We start from the raw sequence: 22,590 nt of genomic DNA, 5'->3' as shown, positions 1-22,590 counted from the left end.
GCTGGGTATTAGTGAATATTCAGTAGGACATTATTTCTAAATTTGTGGTACTTAAGGTATTTTTGCTATGCTGTCATTCATAATAAATTATGTGATGATATAGGTTTTAATTCATTTTTAAATCATAGTTTATGGAGCCAGTTGATTTACTAGTTATGGTAGCCAGGGAGAGTACATTAAAAAATCATAATTTTTTTCCCTAGGTGTTGATGTTTTGATTTTAAGATTGGTGAGGTTATTTTCTTAAGGTATGCATCTTAAAAATATAGTAACTTTTGTTAATGCTTATTCATATTAATGATATTTTTGTAGCCTCTGGACAAACAGGATTCATGAACCAACCCTGTCTTAATTGATGAACTAGTGTAGCTGAAGAAAAACTATTATAATATTACATTTTTGTATATATATGTATGTTACATATATACATATATACATACATATATGTACATATATATCAGTTTACATTTTGTGTGGTATACTTTATCATGTACTTTAATCTTCAGTTACTACTTGATAACTAGTCTTTTAAATCACAAAAACATTTACTTACGGGAGGCTACTATGTTACCTTAGTTCTCTAACTTCCCAGTGCTTTTTTCTCTAAGGAATTACTTTATGATCCTTTTACCACATTCCTTATGGAGAGCTGCTTTGTTTGCTGTTGCCTGTCATTTTCTAAATATGCAATGAGAAAACATTTTTTGACTTTTTTCTCCCCTAACCACCTTTTGGAATGGTTTCCTTGGATTTCTTAAATTGACATTTCCTCTTCCCTTTCTAACCATTCTTTTTTCATCACCCTTCCATGTTCCTATTGTCTATTGTCTCAAGATCTGGTTCACTGTCCCTCCCTCCCTCCCTCCCTCCCTCCCTCCCTCCCTTCCTTCCTTCCTTCCTTCCTTCCTTCCTTCCTTCCTTCCTTCTTTCCTTCCTAGAACCACTGTAAGATACAGTTAATGATCGAGTACCCATCCCTCCACCAGTGCACATTCTTTACCACCAGTGTTCCCAGTCTCCTTCCCACCACTCCTCTTCATCCCCCCCCCTCCCTGTCCCTACCTCTGTGGCAGGCACATTCCCTTTTAGTCTCTTCTTTTGGGTGTTATATCTGCAGTACAGGTACTAAGTGGCCACAGCATGTTTGGTCTTTAGTCTACTTTCAGCATGCATCTCCCATCCCAAAGGTGCCCTCCGAGCATCATTTAATTAGTGGTTCCTTCTCTATCCCAGCTGCTTTTACCCCCAGCATGTGAGGTCAGCTTCCAGACCATGGAGCCTATCTGGACCTATCTCTATTATCCTTGGGTGTTAGTCTCCCTTTACATTCTTTACTTTATATTCCACAAATAAGTGCAGTCATTTTATGTCTGTCCCCCTTTCTCTGACTCATTTCACTTTGCACAATACTTTCCATGTTGATTTACTTATATGCAAATTTCATGATTTCATCTTTTATAATAGCTCAATAGTATTTCGTTGTTTAAATGTATGAAAATTTCTTTAATCAGTCATCTGTTCTCAGGCACTCGGGTTTTTTCCAGATTCTGGCTATTGTAAATACTCCTGCAATAAAGATACAAGTGAAGATGTCATTTCTACTATATTTTTTGCATCTCCAGAATATATTCCCAGAAGTGGTATTGTTGGGTCAAATGAGAGCTCAATTTCTAGTTTTTTGAAAAATATCCATCTTGTTTTCCAAAAAGGCTAAACCATTCAGCATTCCCACCAGCAGTGAAAGAGAGTCCCCTTCTTTCCACATCTACGCTAATACCTGTTGCTTTTGTTCTTTTGGATGTGTGCCAGTCTCTATGGTGTGAGATTATATCTCATTGTTGTTTTGATCTGCATCTCCCTGATGATTAGTGATGAAGAGTATTTTTTCATGTGCCTTTTGGCCATTAGAATTTCTTCTTTGAGTAGGTTTCTGTTCATTTCATTGCCCCATTTTCTAATGGGCTTGGATGTTTTCTTCTTGTAGAGTTCAACCAGTGCCTTGTACATCCTTGATATTTTAACCCCTTATCAGAAGGGTATTGGGTAAATATCCTTTCCCATTCTGTAGAATGTCTTTATATTCTGGTCACTATTTCTTTTGAGGTGCCGAAGCTTCTTAGTTTAAGATAGTCCCATTTGTATATCTCTGTTTCCACTTGGCCAGTGGTGTTTTTTCTTTGAAGATACCTTTAGCTTCAATGTCATGGAGGCTTTTTCTGACCCTTTTCTTTAATGTACCTTATGGATTATGATCTGATACTAAGGTATTCATGCCATTTTGATCCGACTTTTGTGCATGGTATTAAGTAGAGATTGAGCCCATTTTTTTTTGCATGTACCTGTTTAGTTTTGCCAGTACCATTTGTTAAAGAGGCTTTCCTTGCTCCACTTTATATTTCTTGCTCCCTTATCAAAGATTAGAGGATTATATATTTGAGTGTGTGTGTGTAAGGATATTCAATCCTTTTCCATTGGTCTGTGGATCTGTCTTTGTCCCAATATCATGCCGTTTTAATTATTACTGCTTTGTAGTACAGTTTGGGGTTGGGAAAGGTGTTTTTCCCCCCAAAATTGCTTAGCTATTTGTGGGGGCTTGTTGTTCCACATGAATTTCAGGAGTGTTTGATCAAGTTTTTTGAAGAATGTCATGGGTACCCTTATAGGGATTGCATTGAATCTATATGATGCTTTGGGGAGTATTGCCATTTTGAAAATATTAATTCTCCCAATCCATGAGCAGGGGACCTGCTCCACTTCCTTGTGTCCTCTTTTATTTCTTGAAGTAGCATTTGTAGTTTTCTTTGTACAGGTCCTTTACTTCCTTACTTAAGCTATTGATTCTGAAGTATTTTATTTTCTGAAGCATGATTGTGAACAGAATTGCTTTTTACATACCACTTTCTTCTTATTACTTGCATACAGGAAAGCCATGAACTTTTGGGCATTGATTTTATAGCCTGTGACTTTCCTATAAAAGATTATTGTTTCTAAGCGTTCTTGGTAGAGGCTTTAGGGTTCTCAGTATAATATCATGTCATCTTCAAACAGAGCTAGATTTCTTCCTTTCCTATCCGGATGCTCTAACTATCTTTTTCTTGCTTAACTTCTTTTTTTTTTTTATTAGTGAAACACCATGAGGCACAGTTATAGATTTACAATTTTTTGTGCTTGGGTTTCGATTATACAATGATCAGATACCCATCCCTCCACCAGTGCCCATTTTCCACCACCATGGATAATATCCCCCCACCCCCATCCCCCCATCCCCCCTGTCTCTGTGGCAGGGCAATCCCCTGTGTTCTCTCTCTCCTTTTGGGTGTTGTGGTCTGCAAAAGAGGCATTGAGTGGCAAACATGTTCAGTCCATAGTCTACTTTCGACATGCATCTCCCCTCCTGGGAGGATCCTACAAACACCCTTTATTTGGTGCTCCCTTCTCTATCTGAACTGCCCTTTCCTCTAGGATACCCGGCTGGCCTCTAAGTTATGGAGTAATCCTCCTGGTGCTGATCTCAGCTATTCTTGGGTATTAATCTCATATTTTGTTACTTTATATCCCCCAGATGAATGCAATCTTTCTATGTCTATCCCTCTCTTTTTGACTCATTTCGCTTAGCATGATACTTTCCATATTGTACCACTTGTATGTAAATTTCATGACTTCATCTTTTCTAAGAGCTACATAGTACTCCATTGTGTAGATGTACCAAAGTTTCTTTAACCAGTCATCTGTTCTTGGGCATTCAGGTTTCTTCCAGTTTCTGGCTATTGTAAAGAGTGCTGCAATGAACAAACAAGTGCAGATGTCACTTCGACTATACATTTTTGCGTCTCTGGGCTATATTCCCAGGAGTGGTATTGCTGGGTCAAATGGGAGCTCAATTTCTAATTTTTTGAGAATCGTCCATATTGTTTTCCAGAAGGGCTGAACCAGTCGACATTCCCACCAACAGTGAAGGAGTGTCCCTTTCTCGCCACATCCACGCCAGCATCGGTTGCTTTTGTTCTTTTGAATGTGGGCCAGTCTCTGAGGTGTGAGATGGTATCTCATTGTGGTTTTGATCTGCATCTCCCTGATGATTAATGATGTAGAGCATTTTCTCATGTGCTTTTTTGCCATTCGGATTTCTTCTTTGAGAAAGTTTCTGTTCATTTCATTGCCCCATTTTTTGATGGAGTTGGATGTTTTCTTCTTGTGGAGTTTAACCAGTATTTTGTATATCCTGGATATCAACCCCTTGTCAGATGTGTATTCGGTGAATATCCTTTCCCATTCTGTAGACTGTCTTTGTATTTTGGTCACTGTTTCTTTTGAGGTGCAGAAGCTTCTTAGTTTAAGATAGTCCCATTTATCTATCTCTGTTTTCACTTGCTCGGCCAGTGGCGTGGCATCTTTGAAGATACCATTAGCTTCAATGTCATGCAGGGTTTTGCCAACTTTATCTTCAATGTACCTTATGGTTTCTGGTCTGATGTTGAGGTCTTTAATCCATTTTGATCTTACTTTTGTACATGGTGTTAGGCAGAGTTCTGAGCCTATTTTTTTGCATGTAGCCGTCCAGTGATGCCAACACAATTTATTAAAGAGGCTTTCCTTACTCCACTTCACATTACTTGCACCTTTATCAAAGATTAGATGAGCATATGATTGAGGGGAGATGTCAGTGTATTCAACCCTGTTCCATTGGTCTGCAGTTCTGCCTTTGTTCCAGTACCATGCTGTTTTAATTATTACTGCTTTGTAGTACAGTTTGAAGTTCGGGAGGTTGATTCCTCCCATTTTCTTTTTCCCAAGAATTGCTTTAGCTATTCGTGGGGGCTTATTGTTCCATATAAATTTTAGGAGTGTTTGCTACATTTCTTTGAAGAATGTCATGGGTATCCTTATAGGGATTGCATTGAATTTATACAATGCTTTCGGTAGTATTGCCATTTTGACAATGTTAAGTCTCCCGACCCATGAGCAGGGGATATCTTTCCATTTCCTCATGTCCTCTTTTATTTCCTGAAGTAGCGTTTTGTAGTTTTCTTTGTACAGGTCCTTTACTTCCTTAGTTAAGCTGATTCCTAGGTACTTGATTTTCTGGGGCACAATTGTGAACGGGATTGTTTTTTTCATGTTGCTTTCTTCTCTCTCACTGTTTGTGTATAGGAAATCCATGGACTTTTGGGTATTGATTTTATAACCTGCAACTTTACTATACGAGTCTATTGTTTCTAGGAGTTTTTTGGTGGAAGTTATTGGGTTCTCTAAGTAGAGTATCATATCATCTGCAAATAGTGAGAGCTTGATTTCTTCCTTTCCTACCCGAATGCCCTTAATATCTTTTTCCTGCCTAATCGCTATTGCAAGTACTTCCAGTACTATATTGAACAGCAGTGGAGAGAGTGGGCATCCCTGTCTCGTCCCTGATCTTAGAGGGAAGGCTCTCAGTTTTTCCCCATTGAGGATGATGCTTGCTGTAGGCTTGTGGTAGATGGCTTTAATTATGTTGAGGAAGGTCCCCTCTATACCCATTTTGGCTAGGGTTTTCATCATAAAGGGGTGCTGGATCTTGTCAAATACTTTCTCTGAATCTATTGATATAATCATATGCTTTTTATCTTTTCTTTTGTTGATATGATGGATTATGTTGATTGATTTCCGAATGTTAAACCATCCTTGCATCCCTGGGATGAATCCTACTTGGTCATGGTGTATGATCTTTTTGATGAGTAGTTGGATTCTATTTGCTAGTAGTTTGTTGAGGATCTTTGCATCTGTGTTCATCAGGGATATCGGTCTGTAATTCTCTTTCTTTGTGGTATCTCTGTCTGCTTTTGGTATCAGTGTGATATTTGCTTTGTAGAAACTGTTCGGAAGTGTTTTTGATATTTCAATTTCGTGGAAAAGCTTAAAGAGCATTGGGAGTAAGTCCTCTTTAAAGATTTGGGAGAATTCACTAGTGAATCCATCCGGGCCAGGACTTTTGTGCTTGGGGAGACTTTTTATTACCATTTCAATTTCCTTGATGGTGATTGGTCTGTTCAGGTATTCCAGGTCTTCTTGGTACAGCCTTGGGAGTCTGTAGGAGTCTAGGAATTTACCCATTTCCTCGAGGTTTTGATGTTCCGTGGCATAAAGCTTCTCAAAGTACTCCCTGAGTATCCTCTGAATTTCTGTAGTTTCTGTTGTAATGACCCCCTTTTCATTTCTGATTCGGTTTATTAGGGTTTTCTCTCTCCCTTTCTTTGTGAGTTTTGCTAGAGGCTTATCAATCTTGTTAATTTTCTCAAAGAATCAGCTCTTGGTTTCATTGATCTTTCGGATTGTTTTTTGGGTTTCCATCTCGTTAATCTCTGCTCTCAGTTTTATTATTTCCTTTCTCCTGTTCGGGTTGTACTCCTTTTTTTGGTCCATCTCCACGCTCTTAAGCTGTGAGGTTAGGTTACTTATGTGTGCTCGCTCCTCCTTCCTGAGGAATGCTTGTAGAGCTATAAACTTTCCTCTTAACACAGCTTTTGCTGTGTCCCATAAGTTTTGGTAACTCGTGTACTCATTTTCATTCGTTTCTAGGAATCTTTTGATTTCCTCTTTGATTTCCTGTCTAATCCACTCGTTGTTCAATAGTGCACTGTTTAATTTCCAGGTGTTTGATTTAGTTTTCTGTTTTTGTGTGTGATTTACTTCTAATTTCAGCGCATTATGGTCTGACAAGATTGTTGATACAATCTCTATCTTCTTAATTTTATGGAGGCATGTTTTGTGGCTCAGCATATGGTCTGTCTTGGAGAATGTTCCATGTACGCTTGAGAAAAATGTGTATTCAGCTTTTTGTGGATGAAGTGTCCTGTATATATCTACTAAGTCCCTTTCTTCCATTGTTTCCCTCAAATGAAGTATATCCTTGCTAAGCTTGAGTCTGGTTGATCTATCAAGAGGTGACAAAGCAGTGTTGAAGTCTCCCACTAGTATTGTGTTGCTATTATGTCTTTTTCCAAATCTATGAGTAGTTGTTTTAAGTACTTTGCTGGTCTCTCATTAGGTGCATATACATTTATTATTGTAAGTTCTTCCTGTTGTACAGATCCTTTGATCAATAAGAAATGGCCTTCACTGTCTCTTATGACCTTCCTCACTCTGAAATCGATGTGGTCTGATATAAGGATGGCTACCCCAGCTTTTTTATGGGAGCTGTTTGCCTGTAGGATTGTTTTCCAGCCTTTGACTCTGAGTCTGTGTTTGCTTTGCCTATTGAGATGCGTTTCTTGCAGGCAGCAGAATGTTGGGTTCAATTTTCTAATCCATCCTGCCACTCTATGTCTTTTAATTGGTGCGTTTAGCCCATTGACATTGAGAGAGATTATTGTTATGGGATTTTGTCCCATTGTTCTTTTGAAATTTGGTGTATTTGAGGGGCCTTTCTTGCCTTAAAGTAGCCCATTTAGTTGTTCTTGTAACCATGGTTTTGAGTCTATGAAGTTCCTGAGCTGTTATTTGTCTGTGAAACTGTGTGTTGTTCCTTCTATTATGAATGAGAGTCTTGCTGGGAAAAGTATTTTTGGGGAGGCATTTATTTCATTGAGTTTTTTCACTATGTCCCACCACTGTTTTCGGGCCATGAGGGTTTCATCAGAAAAATCAGCTGTGAATTTTAAGGATGCTCCTTTGTAAGAGATTTCTTTCTTCGATCTTGCTGCTTTCAGAATTTTGTCTCTGTCTAAGGTTTTGGTCATTTTGATCAGAATGTTTCTTGGGGCATTTTTATTCGGATTTCTTCTAGCTGGTACCCTTCGGGCCTCTTGAATGTGGTCACAAGTTTTCTTCAGCTCTGGAAACGTTGTAGCAATGATGTCTTTGACAGTTTCTTCTTCATCAAGGTTTTCTTCCTGTACCTCTGGGACTCCAATAATTCTTATGTTACCCCTCTTGGCTTCATCACAATCTTCTCTTGCCATCTGTTCCCGAATTTTGAGTCTCTTTTCCATTTTCTGCTCTTTCCTGGAGAGTCTCTGAACTTCATCTTCGAACTCACTGATTCTGTTCTCAGCAGCTCTTACTCTGCTGCTGAGGCCTTCCACTGAGCTTTTCAATTCGCCTACGAGATTTTTCAGGTCTGACATTTCTGATTGCATTTTCCTCATTTCTGCCTTCAAATCCTCTTGTCTTCTATTGGCATTGCTTTCCATTGTTTCTTTTAGTTCCCTAAGCATCCTAAGTAGCTCCCTTCTGAATTCCTTGTCAAAGAGGTTGTCTAGCACTACAGTACTGTTAGTGTCATCTGGGCTAGACTCTTCAATATGAAAATTTGGTGGGCTTTTGCATTGCTTTACCATTGTGAGAGGTCTGGTTTAGTCCTTCACGTTCACTGTTACTATTCTGCTTGATATGCAGTGTGAGTTAATATAGGCTTCTGAGTTATTGGCTACTGTGTTTCTAGTGGCTGAGCTAAACTAGAGAAGTTTCCGTCTAAGAAGATAGCTTATGGTTCCTATGGCATATGTAGTGGGAAAATATTTCGCGGCTCCGGAAAGAGTCCCTGGCACTGGGCGAGGAGTTGGGAACGTCTCCTGCTTGGAATGAGGAGCCATTGAGCTTTGTTGCCCAGAGCTGGGTCTCCGTGCCCGTCCCGCGCAGATCAGGGGAGAAAAACGGCTTTCTAGGAGCTGGATCTAGCTGCGCATGCCCAGAGAGGGTCCCAGGCCCTTGGGGGCGGGCTGTTCCTATTTGGAATTGGAGCCATTCAGCTTTGTTGCCCAGAGCTGGGCCTCCTTGCCCGTCCCGCGCAGATCAGGGGAGAAAAACGGCTTTCTAGGAGCTGGATCTAGCTGCGCATTTTCTTAACTTCTATGGCAAGTACTTCCAGTACTATATTGAATAGAAGAGGTGAGAGTGGGCATCCTTCTCTTGCCCCTGATCTTAGAGGGAAGGCTCTTAGTTTTTCACCATTGAGGATAATGCTTGCTGTGGGGTTGTGATAGATGGCTTTGACTATTGAGGGAAGTTCGTTCAGTTTCCATTTTGCTGAGAGTTTTCATCATAAACGGGTACTGGATCTTGTCAAATGCTATCTCTGTGTATATTGGTATGATGATATGGTTTTTATCTTTTTTTATTGGTATGATGGATTTTGATTGACTTGCCTATGTTAAACCATTGTTGCATCCTTGGGATGAATCCTGCTTGGTTGTGGTGTATGATTTTATTGATGTATTGTTGAATTCTATTTGCTTGATGTCTTTGTATCGGTGTTCATCAATAAGGGATATTGGCTTGTAATTTTTTTTCATGGTGTCTCTATTTGCTTTTGGTATTAGGGTGATATTTTCCTCATAGAAACTGCTTGGGAGAGTTTCTGTTTCTTCAATTTCCTGGAAAAACTTGAAAAGAACTGGCAATAGGTCCTTTGTAAATATTTGGAAGAATTCACTAGTGAATCCATCTGGATCTGGGCTTTTGTTTTTGGGAAGAATTTTGACTACTGTTTCAATTTCCTTGATAGTGATAGATCCCTCCAGGTATTCCATATCTTTTTGGCTCAGCCTTGGGAAGTTATAGGAGTCCAGGAATTCATTCATTTCTTCTAGGTTCTCATGTTTCATGGCATACAGACTTTCAAAGTAATCTCTGGTGATCTTTTGAATTTCTTTGGTTTATGTTGTGATGTCCCCCTTTTCATTTCTGATTCGGTTTATTCGGTTTCTCTGTCTCTCTTTCCTTGTGAGTCTTGCTAGTGTTTATCTTGTTTATTTTCTCAAAGAACCAGCTCTTGGTTTCATTGATCTTTTGAATTGTTTTTTGGTTAATTGTTTTGTAGTTAATTTCTTCTCTAAGTTTTATGAGCTCTTTCCTTCTGCCTGATTTGGGCTCCTTTTGTTGTTTTTTTTCTAAAATCTTGAGCTGTGAAGTAAAGTTATGTATGTGGGCCTTTTCTTCCTTCCTAAGAAATGCTTACAGAGCTATAATTTTTCCCTTTAATACTGCTTTAGCTGTGTCCCACAAGTTTGGGAAGCTCGTGCCTTCATTCTCCTTGGTTTCCAGGTATCTTTTGATTTCTTTCTTAATTTCTTTCCTGACTCACTTGTTGTTCAACATTGAGTTGTTTAATTTCCGTGTTTGATTTGATTCTGTGTTGCTGTGTGTGATTAACGTCTATCTTCAGTGCGTCATGATCTAAAAAGATAGTTCATACAATTTCTGTCTTCTTGAGTCTATTGAAGTATGTTTTATGGCCTAGCACGTGGTTTATCTTTGAAAATGTTCCATGTGCACTGGAAAAAGATGTGTATTCATTTTTGAGGATGTAAAGCCTGGTATATATCTGTATCTGTTAGCCCTCTCTCTTCCTTCAAAGCCAGTGCATCTTTGCAGAGTTATTTATTTATTTTTTTTGCTTTTTTTGTCATACCTGGCGGTGCTCAGGGGTTACTCCTGGCTTTGCACTCAGGAATTACTCCTGGGTTACTCCTGGCTTTGCACTCAGGAATTACTCCTGGCAGTGCTCAGGGGACCATACGGGATGCTGGGAATCGAACCTGGATTGGCTGCGTGCAAGGCAAATGCCCTACCCGCTGTGCTATGGCTCCAGCCCCATTGCGGAGTGTTTTTGTTTTTTGTTTTTCTTTTTTCTTTTTGTGTCACAATTGGTGATGCACAGGACTTACTCTTGGTTCTGCACTCAGGAATTACTCCTGGCGGTGCTTGGAGGACCACATGGGATGCTGGGAGTTGAACTGGGTTGGCTGCATGCAAGGCAAACACCCTGCCTGCTGTACTATAGCTCCAGCCTCCTTGCTGAGTTTTAATCTTGTTGATCTATCCAGAGATGATAAGGTGTTGTTGTAGTCTCCATCTACTGTCTACTATTGTATTGTAAATTAACGCACTGTGATTTACAAAGTTATTCATAGTTGAGTTTTAGACATACAATATTGCAGCACTGATTTGTCAAGCACCTTTCTAAGTTTGGTTGTTAAAGTTTATGACTCTATAATAGAGTGATATCATAGCTTGTTAATCCTTTTCTGGCTTACTTCATTTAACATGATGTTTTCCAGCTCCATCCATTTTGACACGATTGCATGATTTTATCATTCCTTACATTTCTGTAGTATTTCATTGTGTACGTACAGCACATATGCGTGATCCGCTTATCTATTGTTGGACATCTGAGTTGAATACAAGTCTTAACTATGTTGTATTGGGTACTACAATGAATATTGGTATGCATATGTTCTTGTGAATGAATATTTTTCTATCTGGGGGGTAGATACCTGGAAGTGGAATTGCTGGGTTGTAATGGTAGCTCACTTTTAAACTACTGAGAATCCTCCATACTTTTTTCAGTAGGTGTGCTGAAAATCTTAAGTTAGGTAAAGTCAGACAAGCACAGAGGACTTGTGCTTGCTCTCAAGAATTCAACATTACTGAAACCTCTGCCTTATCATTGGCTCTGTGTTCAGTACTGGAAATAATAGAAGTAGCTAGATCATGTTAATTTTCTTTAAGGGGCCTATTCTAATGGAAAGGGTAGTCTGTTCAATATTGAAAACGAGGAACAGAATGTTAAAAAGTTATATAAGTCTGAAAGAAAAAGTTTCTAGGCAGAGAAGTTTTTAAGTGTATACTCTGAAATAAGTTTTATTAGACACTAAACTAATCTGTTGGGTTTATTAAAGTGCATTGATTGTAACATGGAATGGTTCATATGTATAAGAGATATGTATATTGGCATTTGTGCATGTACAGGGTATATAAGTAGGCCTCAGAATGAATTGGAACTTTAGTCGAATTAGCTTCTAGATAGGCATAATTATATTTGCCTTTTATACTTGTTTAATAATAATATAGTTTGCTCTGGTAAAGATAGTTTTGGTACTTTCATTTTAAATTAAAACTGAGGGTCAGAGGTAATAATTATTTTTTAGAGATCTGCAGGATCTGATCTTGTCATATCTATTGATAATATATTTGCTACTGTTGATTCAATTTTTAATTTTTTAGTGATAGGATTTTTTTTTTAACTTTTTGGGTCACACCTGGTGATGCACAGGGGTTACTCCTGGCTCTGCACTCAGGAATTACTCCTGGCGGTGCTCAGGGGACCATATGGGATTCTGGGAATCGAACCTGGGTCGGTCACGTGCAAGGCAAATGCCCTACCTGCTGAGCTATCACTCCAGCCCCAGTGATAGGAAATCTTTAACTCTGTTGTAGATGTGTGTCCATGCATTTTTTTGTGGTATGGAAAAACCCGTATTTTTTTGAAAGTTATAGTATTTGCAGTATGTTTTATGACCAGTGCTTTATTTTGATCTTAATTTATAAATTTTCAGCAGCAAATGAATTTTTTAGCAAATGAAATTTTAAGTGTTCAGCTTTAGTTATTACACAGATAATTAAAGATTTCAGGAAACTTCTTGATTTTTGTTTGACCTCACGTTGCCTGGCAAAGTAAGAGGAAATAGCACTTACAGATCTAGGAAACCAAAGCAAGTTTGTGAAACTGCGTAGTGATAGAGGATTGCTGTGGGAAACTGTAGATAGGTTTTCAACTTCTACTCATGTGTAATGGCATCCAAATAGAAGTTCGTTTTCTATAACTGACATTAATGTGAAATTGACACCTCAGGCTCTTTAAAGAGTTTCTAAGTATATTTGTGTAATTGTGTTTCACCATTAGCTGATTTTGTTCCTCATTAGTGCAACCAATGTTTGATAGACAATTATTGATTTTGTTAACCCAAACAGTTTTATTTGTGTTTTCTGTAAGTAATCAAATAGAATATGAATAAAATGCAATGGTAAGAATTAGCATATTATTTGGACCAGATGAAAGTGCCATAGAAGATGAATAATAGTCTTTTAGTCGAGGCTAGTCTGGAGTCTTTTGTTAGAACAACATTCAATTATTGCAATTTATTTTTAATTACTAAGAAATATAGTATTTGGATTTTTAATCTTTTGCTCTGTTCTTCATCTTATTTTTATTAGGACTATTAAAAGACTAGTAAAAACAGCAATCTACATTTTTGCAAAGGAATTGAATTTACTACTTTCTTGCTAGTCAGAAATAGTAGACTGTAATTTTAAAAATATGTGAGCTTAAATATTGCACTTCTTTTTAAGATGTTATCAATATTTAGTTTTAATAATGTTTGAAACCCTTTAACAATCTTTATAAATTTTAACTCATTTTAGTTGGAATTCAGTTCTATTTTCATAGGTCACGGTCACGGTCCTCCCGTTATTCATCGATTTGCTCGAGCGGGCCCAGTAACATCTTCATCGTGATACTTGTTGTTACTGTGTTTGGCATATCGAATACTTCACGGGTAGCTTGCCAGGCTCTGCCGTGAGGGCAAGATACTCTCGGTAGCTTGCCGGGCTCTCCGAGAGGGGTGGAGGAATTGAACTTGGGTTGGCCATGTTGGCTGCGTGCAAGGCAAATGCCCTACTGCTGTGCTATCGCTCCAGCCCTATTTTCATAGGAATGAAATTTTTTTTTTTTGGCTTTTTGGGTCACACATGGTGATGCACAGGGGTTACTCCTGGCTTTGCACTCAGGAATCACTCCTGGCGGTGCTCAGGGGATCATATGGGATGCTGGGAATTGAACCCGGGTTGGCCGCGTGCAAGGCAAATGCCCTACTCGCTATGCTATCACTCCACTCCAGCCCAGGAATTGATTTTTATATAGTAGAAAATATGCTTTGTTTTTTTAAAAATCATAGTGTGTTGTAATCTCTTAAACACAATACCTTTTTTTTTTTATTAGTAAAACACCATGAGGTTCAGTTGTAGACTTACAAACTTTTGTGCTTTGGTTTCAGTTATACAGTGATCTGGTACCTATCCCTCCACCACTGCCCATTCTCCACCACCAATGATCCCAGTAGCCCTCCCACCCCTCCACCCCATCCACCCCCATCCTGCCCCACCTATTTGGCAGGGCATTCCCTTTTGCTCTCCCTTTCCTTGAGGTTGTTGTGGTTTGCAATAGAGATATTGAGTGGCCATTGTGTTCTGTCTATAGTCTACTTTCAGCACACAATCTCATATACTGAGTGAATCCTAAAACACCCTTTACTTGGTGTTCCTTTCTATATCTGAGCTCCGTTTTCCCCCAGCATGTGTTACCAGCTTCCAAGCTGTGGAGCCGACCTGGTACTTATCTCAACTATTCTTGGGTGTTTGTCTCCCATTCTGTTACTTTATATTCCCCAGATGAATGCAGTCTTTCTATGTCTGTCCTCTTTCTGACTCATTTAACTTAGTATGATACTTTCCATGTATAACCACTTATATGCAAATTTCATGACTTCATCTTTTCTAACAGCTGCATAGTATTCCATTGTGTAGATGTACCAAAGTTTCTTTAGCCAGTCATCTGTTCTCGGGCACTCAGGGTTTTTTCAGTTTTTTTTTTTTTTCAGATTTTGGCTATTGTGAACAGTGCAGCAATGAAAATACAAGTGCAAATGTCATTTCAACTGTACTTTTTTGTCTCTCTGGGGTATATTCCCAGGAGTGGTATCGCTGGGTCAAATGGGAGCTCACTTTCTCATTTTTTGAGAATTGTCCATACTGTTTTCCAAAAGGGCTGAACCAGTCGGCATTCCCACCAGCAGTGAAGGAGAGTCCCTTTCTCGCCACATCCACGCCAACACCGATTGCCTTTGTTCTTTTGGATGTGGGTCAGTCTCTGTGGTGTTAGATGATATCTCATTGTTGTTTTGATCTGCATCTCCCTGATGATTAGTGATGTAGAGCATTTTCTCATGTGTCTTTTAGCCATTCGAATTTCTTTGAGAAATTTTCTGTTCATTTCATCACCCCATTTTTTCATGGGGTTGGATGTTTTCTTCTTGTGGAGTTCAACCAGTACTTTGTATATCCTTGATATCAACCCATTATCATATGGGTATTTTGTGAATATCCTTTCCCATTCTGTATTTTGGTCACTATTTTTTTTGAGGTTCAGAAGCTTCTTAGTTTAAGATAGTCCCATTTGTTTATCTCTGTTTTCGCTTGCTTGGCCAGTGGCGTGTCATCTTTGAAGATACCATTAGCTTCAATGTTGTGGAGGGCTTGCCAACCTTGTCTTCAATATACCTTATCGATGCCAATCTGATGTTGGGGTCTTTAATCCATTTTGATCTTACTTTTGTGCATGGTGTTAGGTAGAGATCTGAGCCCATTTTTTTGCATGTATTTGTACAGTTTTGCTAGCACAATTTGTTAAAGAGGCTTTCCTTGCTCCACTTCACATTTCTTGCCCCCTTATCACAGATTAGGTGATCATATATTTGAGGGGGTGGGTGTCAGCATACTCAACCCTGCTCCATTGGTCTGCGGCTCTGCTTTTCTTCCAGTACCATGCTGATTAAACACTATACTTCTTAATAATATTTTTAGTCTTCTTTTTTTATTTTTGCCTTTTGGGTCACACCTGGCAATGCACAGGGGTCACTCCTGGCTCTGTGCTCAGGAATTACCCTTGGCGGTGCTCAGGGGACCATATGGGATGCTGGGAATCGAACCCAGGTCGACCACTGCAAGGCAAACGCCCTACCCGCTGTGCTATTGCTACAGCCCCCTTTTAGTCATTTTTTATGGACAAAGTAAGAGATATATTAAGCTTTTAAGGTGGCTCTTCTGGGGACATCTCACTATACATCCCAGACTACAGTCCTCAAGCCATATTAGTCCTTGCTAACCCCAGCTGGGTCCTTATCTAATTACTTCTTTTGGGATCATGACAGAGTTTGTCCATGGCCATGCTCTTGTTATAAGTTTTATGGCACTTGGCCTGTTCCTTTTTGATGTCAGGGTAGCTTACAGCTTGCCCTGGGTCCATCCAAGTCCCTTCATTGGGACTCTCCTTTTGGGTGCAGAAACTAAGGGCAACTGAGGCTTATGTCAGGTAAATCTGATGGATGCCCAACAGTAAACATTAGTTAGAGTCAGTTAACTCCCAAGTTACAAAAACAGCATTGATTGCCTTCCTGTGTCTATACAAAAAATGATATTGCTGTAAGTAAACTATGCAAAAAACATAAATGAAAGAAGAAAACAGTATTTCATTTTCATATACAAAATCCAGATTCCTAGAAGAATCTGGTCTTATAAGTCACAGGGTCTGATTTTGGGATATAAGTGATTAACATATAGGGGAAGCAGAAGACAAAGGAGAATTTAAATATAAACACAGGAATGGGAGTACTTTGGAAGTTCTGTCATGGGTGTAACTCAGTAAACCTAAGCTCCCTGTAGTGAGGTAGAAAGAATGGTGGATAAAGGATGAACCAGTGTTATCCTATGTTAAATACAAAAATAAATGAAATTAGATTTGAATGGGACTGGAACGATAGCACAATGGCTAAGGCATTTGCCTTGCACGCGGCTGACCTGGGTTCGACTCCTCCGCTCCTCTCAGAGAGCACAGCAAGCTACTGAGACTTGCCCGCACTGCAAAGCCTGGCAAGCTCCCCGTGATGCATTTGATATGCCAAAAACAGTAACAAGTCTCACAATTTGTTGTGAGACGTTACTGGTACCCGCTCGAGCAAATTGATGAACAATGGTAGGACAGTGCTACAGTGCTAAATGCTACAGTGCTGGATTCGAATGTATAGAAACCCAGTGAATAGGACGTAAATAATATGGTGAAAGTAGTGGAACTAGTGCATTTGTCCACATGAATCATGGGCATGAAATTATAATAACAGTTATATATGTTATAGACATATATGTACATGTGGGTTTTTTTTGTGTGTGTGTGGTATACAACTCTAATTGTGTCAGTCTCTCAACTGTCTTTATAAACAGTAGTTGGCTTGAGTAAGAAACATGTATTTACCTCATCAACAGTGTTGGGAAAGAATGTAATCCATTGAAACATTTAAGTTGGACATAATCTTTAATACCCTGCCATAGTATAGACTTTCTATTTTTGGGTTGTGGCAATGTAGTTTTATTAGACTGCAGCCCTCCCTTGAATTTTAGCCTGTGATGTAGTAGTATGACATAATGTTATATGATTTATTTCCTTTTGTTGTGGTTTTATTAGACTGCAGACCACCATTGAATTTAAGTCTGTGATATGTTAGTGTGACATAATGTTATATGACTTATTTCCTTTTGTTGTCTAGTCATCTCTAAATTGCTCTGAAACAGCCCTAATTCGTATAGCCGATATTTTGACAAGAATTGCATCTATGGAAGAAGGACTTAACTTACTTCTTCATAGTGAAAACATGAGTTCTTCAGATGGGAAAAGGTATGTACCTGTTGTGATTTAAATAATTTGTGTAGTTTGTAGCATATTTTCTCTATCTGATTGAAAGTTGCTGGAATGCCATGCTTTATGTTAATGAAAATTTAGGTAGTTATTTCAGTTATGGTTAAATTTTCTGATTAGCCTTTAATATCGTCATAGAGAATCTTCAGATGGTAGAACCAACTAGGATTATGTACTATTCAGGTAGAGTTATATCTTGATGCCTCTAATTAGAAAATGAGAAAAAAAGTGATTACTTCGAGTGACCACAAAATAGCTGCTATATTGATAAAACTGTCTGTTTCTTTTCTCTTCTTTTCTTTAATGTTGGAGTGCTGCTATTTTGTCCCTATTTCTTTCTCCTTTGGACTTTATTATTTTAAATGTCTAAATCTATAAGTGATAAATTCAAGTCTAGCCACACAAAGGTGCATAAAGGAAAAACTGCTTCCTCATAATTTTTGCTATCCTTACTTAGCTCTATCTCCTTGCCTGACCATTGACAGCATTTTGATATTTATTCTTGTATACTTTCTCTATGCCTATCACTAAATCAAATATATATACATGTAAAACTTTTACCTTCTGTTTATAAAATTGGTTTCATGTTACTTATATTACTGAAAACTTTAACTTTTTATTTTATTTAAAATAATTTATTTTTATAAGGTTGTTTACAATAATTTATTACATTCAGTATTCAGCACCAATTCTATCACCATTACAACTTACTCACCACCATTATTTTGAATTTTCCCAACCATCACCCAAGCCTGCCCCAATACCAGGCCCTAAGTAATTTATTTTGTATCTTGTTATGAATAATTTTCTAAAAATAATCAAAAAATTTTTTCTTAGAAGAAAGTATGTAAAGATTGTTGTATCTCACCCGGGAGCCATTGAGCCCTTGTATAAAAAAAATTACTAAGATGTTATTACAGGTTGAGCCTTGTGTTCTAATATTTTTTTTAAATTGAGATCGGTTGCCTTCTGCCTTGTATCCTATACAATGTGTGTTACTCCAGGTATATCAGTGATAAAGACTATGACTGTGCACATTTGTGGCTGCATACTCCAGAAATTCTAAAATTTTAAATAATGTGATACTGCTGTAGCTATATTTTTAACCAGGTGGCGACTTTGAGTATATAAGACATTTTCATGGCTTGTTGATCTCTTCTGAAATTTATTTGTGAGTCTCTGAATGATGGCTGGTTTATGAGCAGTTCGTGGTGGGACTGCCAGGCTCTTGAAAGAACAGGAAGATGGGTGGAAGTTGCCCATCCCCAACTCTGTAACAACCCAGAGATTTCAGTCACAAAACCCTGATACCTGCATTTTTCAGCAGACCCACTTATGGATTAGGTTCTTCCCGAGCCTATGGAGATGACCTTGAGCAAGGTGGCTATTAGGTTCTGGAGGTTTTCGCCTGCTGGGGCTCTGTTATGGCAGGTGGTGGGACTCACCTGCTCCACTCTGGGGTGACCCACATATGAGGTTCACACTGGTGTAGGTCTGGAGGCATCTCTCAAAACCTTTCTTTTTATATGTAATTCTAGTTATATGTAATACTTAGGTGAGTATAAGACAAAACCTTTATTTATTTATTTATTTATTTATGGATAAAGTATTTATTAAGGAAAAGAAAATAGAGCAAAGACACTCCTACTAGAACAGAGAGTGGGGCTCCAAGGGGAACATCTTAGAACAAAGCATTTGTAATAAAGCCTTAATATATCTTGATGCTGCTTTACTATAATTTATTCACAATTTCCCATCTATCACTAGCCACCAGATTAGATCTAGGAATTTTTCTCTATGAAGAATGTTGCAATCAGAGTTTTTTTTTTCTCCTGTAGGTAAAGTGAATTACATGAATTTGTTTTTAAAATACTGAACCAGTTTTCTATGCCCAATTATGGTATGCTGCACTAAATCTCAATTTTGTTGGAACATATAAATTCTTTATTATACTTTTGGATTTGATTTGATAGTACTTATTGAGGACTTTTGTATCTGTGAGATATATCATTCTGTAATTTTTGTAATCTTTTGTCTGAATTAATACTTACAAGGTCATAATTATAATAATCACTTAGGGGTATTTTCTCTGCTTGCATTTTTAGATGAGAGTATAGAAAATTGGTATATAATCTTCCTTAAATGTTTGATAAAATTTCCAGTGAACTTATTTGAATCTGGTGTTTTCTGTTTGTTTAATGACATTAATTAATTGTACAGTGATAGATATTTGTTAATAATTAAATATGAATATATATTTACTTAATTTCTGTTGTGTTAGTTTTGTCATGGTGTTTCTTTCAATAATTTAGTACACTTATTTAATTTTCCAAATTTGTGGGCAAAAATTCATAATATTCCATTATTATCCTTTTCTTTTTCTTTTTTATTTTTTTTTGGTATGGGAAGAGATTTAGATCACACCCATTGATGCTCATGGATCATTCCTGATTATGTTTGGGGGACTATATGTGGTGCCAAGGATTGAAATGGGGTTTTCCACATGTGAGGTAGTACCTTCACCCCTGAATTATGTCTCTGGCCTACCTTTATTATTCTCTCAGTGTTAATGGGATCAATTTTAATGACCCTCTTTTGGTATTTTTATTTTTTAACCTGAGACTAGTGGTTTATAACTTTGTTTTGGCTTATTTTTGGGCCACACTTAGTGGTGCTCAGGACTTACTCGTGGCTTTGCACTCAGGAATCACTTGGATGTTAGTCTCATACTTTTGTTTTTTATACCCCCAAATGAGTGCAGTCATTTTTTATCTGTCCCTCTCTCATTTCATTCAGCATGGTACACTCCATATCCATCCATTTATAAGCAGATTTCATGACTTTATTTTTCCTAATAGCTGCAGAGTTTTCCATTGTGTAGATGGACCATTATTTTTTTTATCCAGTCATCTGTTCTTGGCCACTTGGACTGTTTCCAGATTCTGGCTATTGTGAATAGTCCTGCACATAAGTGCAGATGGTATTTCTTCTGAGTGTTTTGGGGTTCCCCAGGGTATATTCTCCGAAGTGGTTTTGCTGGGTCAAAAGGGAGCTCATTTTCTCCACTAGACATTTTCTGAACAAGATTCTGATTGTGTAGACAAATCTATCAAGTTGATCAGTAGCTTTCTGTGAGAACAAGTGCATTGCTGAGACTTTGCTGTCATCTTGAGGTCATGATAGAATTGAAGTCATGACATGCTTATTTCTCCCTCTGAAGAAGTTGTTAATTTCCATAAATACTTACACAGATAATTTCCCTAGGACAAAAACATCTTATGCTTCTTCAGTGAATGGGCGTGTGGCAATGGTAGCACACAGGGCCCTCCCTTCTCTGGGCCCCCTTGTACTTCTTGGTGTTGAACTGGCCTGGACTCTTCTGTTCCTTTGCCTTTGCAGGGAATTTGTATGGTGCACTTCTGTGCCTGCGTAATCAGGAGCTGCCCTGTCTCATACCATCTTCCAGAAGTCTTAAAACCTTTCTCTCAGGGCCAGGGAGAGAGTACGGAGGGCAGGGTGTTTGCTTAGCATGTGGGCGACCTGGGTTCTCTCCCTCTCATCTCATATGGTTCTCAGAGTGCCACCAGCAGTAATTCCGGAATGCAGAGCCATCACCAGTGTGAACCAAAGAACAAAAACGAACAAATAAGCAAACAAACAAAAAAACCCCTCAGAAACCCTTTCTCTCTTCCCATACTTGCGATAGTTCAGGGGATTTTCTTTTTGTGAGGTTGACAACAACATTGCTGTCTTTAATTTCCTTTTCCATAAGCTATAAAAGTACTTTTTAGGTACTTTTTCAATAATTACATAAAAGTATGTTAATAAAAATATATTACATACTTTCTAAAATAATATCTATACTGGCTTATTTCAGCCAGTATGGACATTCCAAAATCATATTTCAGGATCAGAGGAAGATGCACATTTTGCATAGATGCTCTTGGATTATTTCTTAAAATGTTGTAGGATTTTACCTTCTTGCCAGCAGTATGTATTCTTTCTTGGGCTATATAATAGTCTGTAGGTGCTTTGGAAGCTGAATGAGTTAGAGATATTTTGATCCATCTTTAATTGACCTTATTCACCTTTAGCACTTCATTGCTCTTTTGAGATCGTTACTGGCTAATTTCATTTCCTGATAGTAACATTTCTTTGCATACCATTTTCTACTTTTTGTTCAGTTTTTTATTGACTCAGTGATATCTATGTACAGAAAATATGCAAGCTATAAAAAAAAAAAGAATTCCTTTCTGCTTTCCAGAGTGCTTACTTCCAGCAGCTTTAGAGTTTTATCTTTTTACTTCTATATCATTAAATAATGTGGTATAATACTTCTTAGTTTTAATTTTGGGCATTATCCATTACTTCAAAGATTTATTTTATTTTTTATACCCCACTGACCACAGTACACACAATAACCCATACATCTCCCTGCCCCCACTGGATCAGTGCAATAAACTTCAACAATAAATTGCCTTGGTCAGAGCCATACTGTATTCATCTTATCATAATCAATCTTCAAAGCCCAGCCATGTGATTCATTTTCTTTCATAACTTTTCTCTGGAGTTGTTAATTTTCTTTCTTTTGTTGGCATAAGTTTCAATGTAATTAACTTTTGCTGCATAGCTAAATCATCTGCATGCTCTAATTCTTCTCAGTCTATTCAAATTCTGTCAGTTTAATTTTATTTAAAAAGCACTAGTTTTTAAGCCTTATGAATGGCTTTGTCCAGAACTGGTTGCTGCCTTGTTCTGGAGCATAAGCTCCCTCTGTCCCCCCAGTTTTTATTGAGGCACTGTGATTTGCAATACTGTTAATGATGGAGTTTCACGCATATAATGTTTAAGCAGCACACTCTCCACCATGTTCACCCCTCCACCACTGTCCCAAGGTCCCTTCTTAGCCACCATAAACTCAGTTCTGTAGACCAATTGTCAGCTTTTGTTGCCTTGAACAGTTGTTATCCTGAAAACAAACTTTATCATTGCAGGTGGCTTTATTCCCATTTTTCCTCTTTCAGTCTTTTAACATAAAGCTTTTCAGTCTTTATTGCTATTGTGAAATTGCCTGTTTCCTGATGCAGTTCTCCCTTTTATTTTCTGGGCAATTTTGATTTTTCATTTGTTTGGTTTGGTTTGGTATAAAATCTTATCACGCCGAAGGTTGTGTGTTCACGAGTCTCACCTCCCGCGTTCTATGCTCTTGAGCCCTGTGTGTGGCCTGGATCAGGACGGCTGTTCTTTCTCTCAAGCTTGAGCCCCTCTTGCTCTGACTCTCTCTTCCCCGAGCTTACAGTCTTAGTTTA

At 38.2% G+C, this 22,590-nt stretch overlaps 1 protein-coding gene across 1 annotated transcript in view; it reads left to right on the top strand.

Moving 5' to 3' along the window:
• The window catches only part of TBC1D32 (TBC1 domain family member 32), a 332,745-nt gene that overhangs the window by 61,045 nt on the left and 249,110 nt on the right, over nt 1-22,590 (top strand). The window contains exon 15 of the mRNA XM_056125154.1: nt 17,133-17,260. Coding sequence (XP_055981129.1) covers nt 17,133-17,260 — 128 coding nt within the window. The remainder of the gene's footprint in view (nt 1-17,132; nt 17,261-22,590) is intronic.

Source organism: Sorex fumeus, unplaced genomic scaffold, assembly GCF_029834395.1.
Source record: "Sorex fumeus unplaced genomic scaffold, SorFum_2.1 ptg000054l, whole genome shotgun sequence".
NCBI lineage: Eukaryota > Metazoa > Chordata > Mammalia > Eulipotyphla > Soricidae > Sorex > Sorex fumeus.
This window is presented reverse-complemented; position numbering and strand designations above follow the sequence as displayed.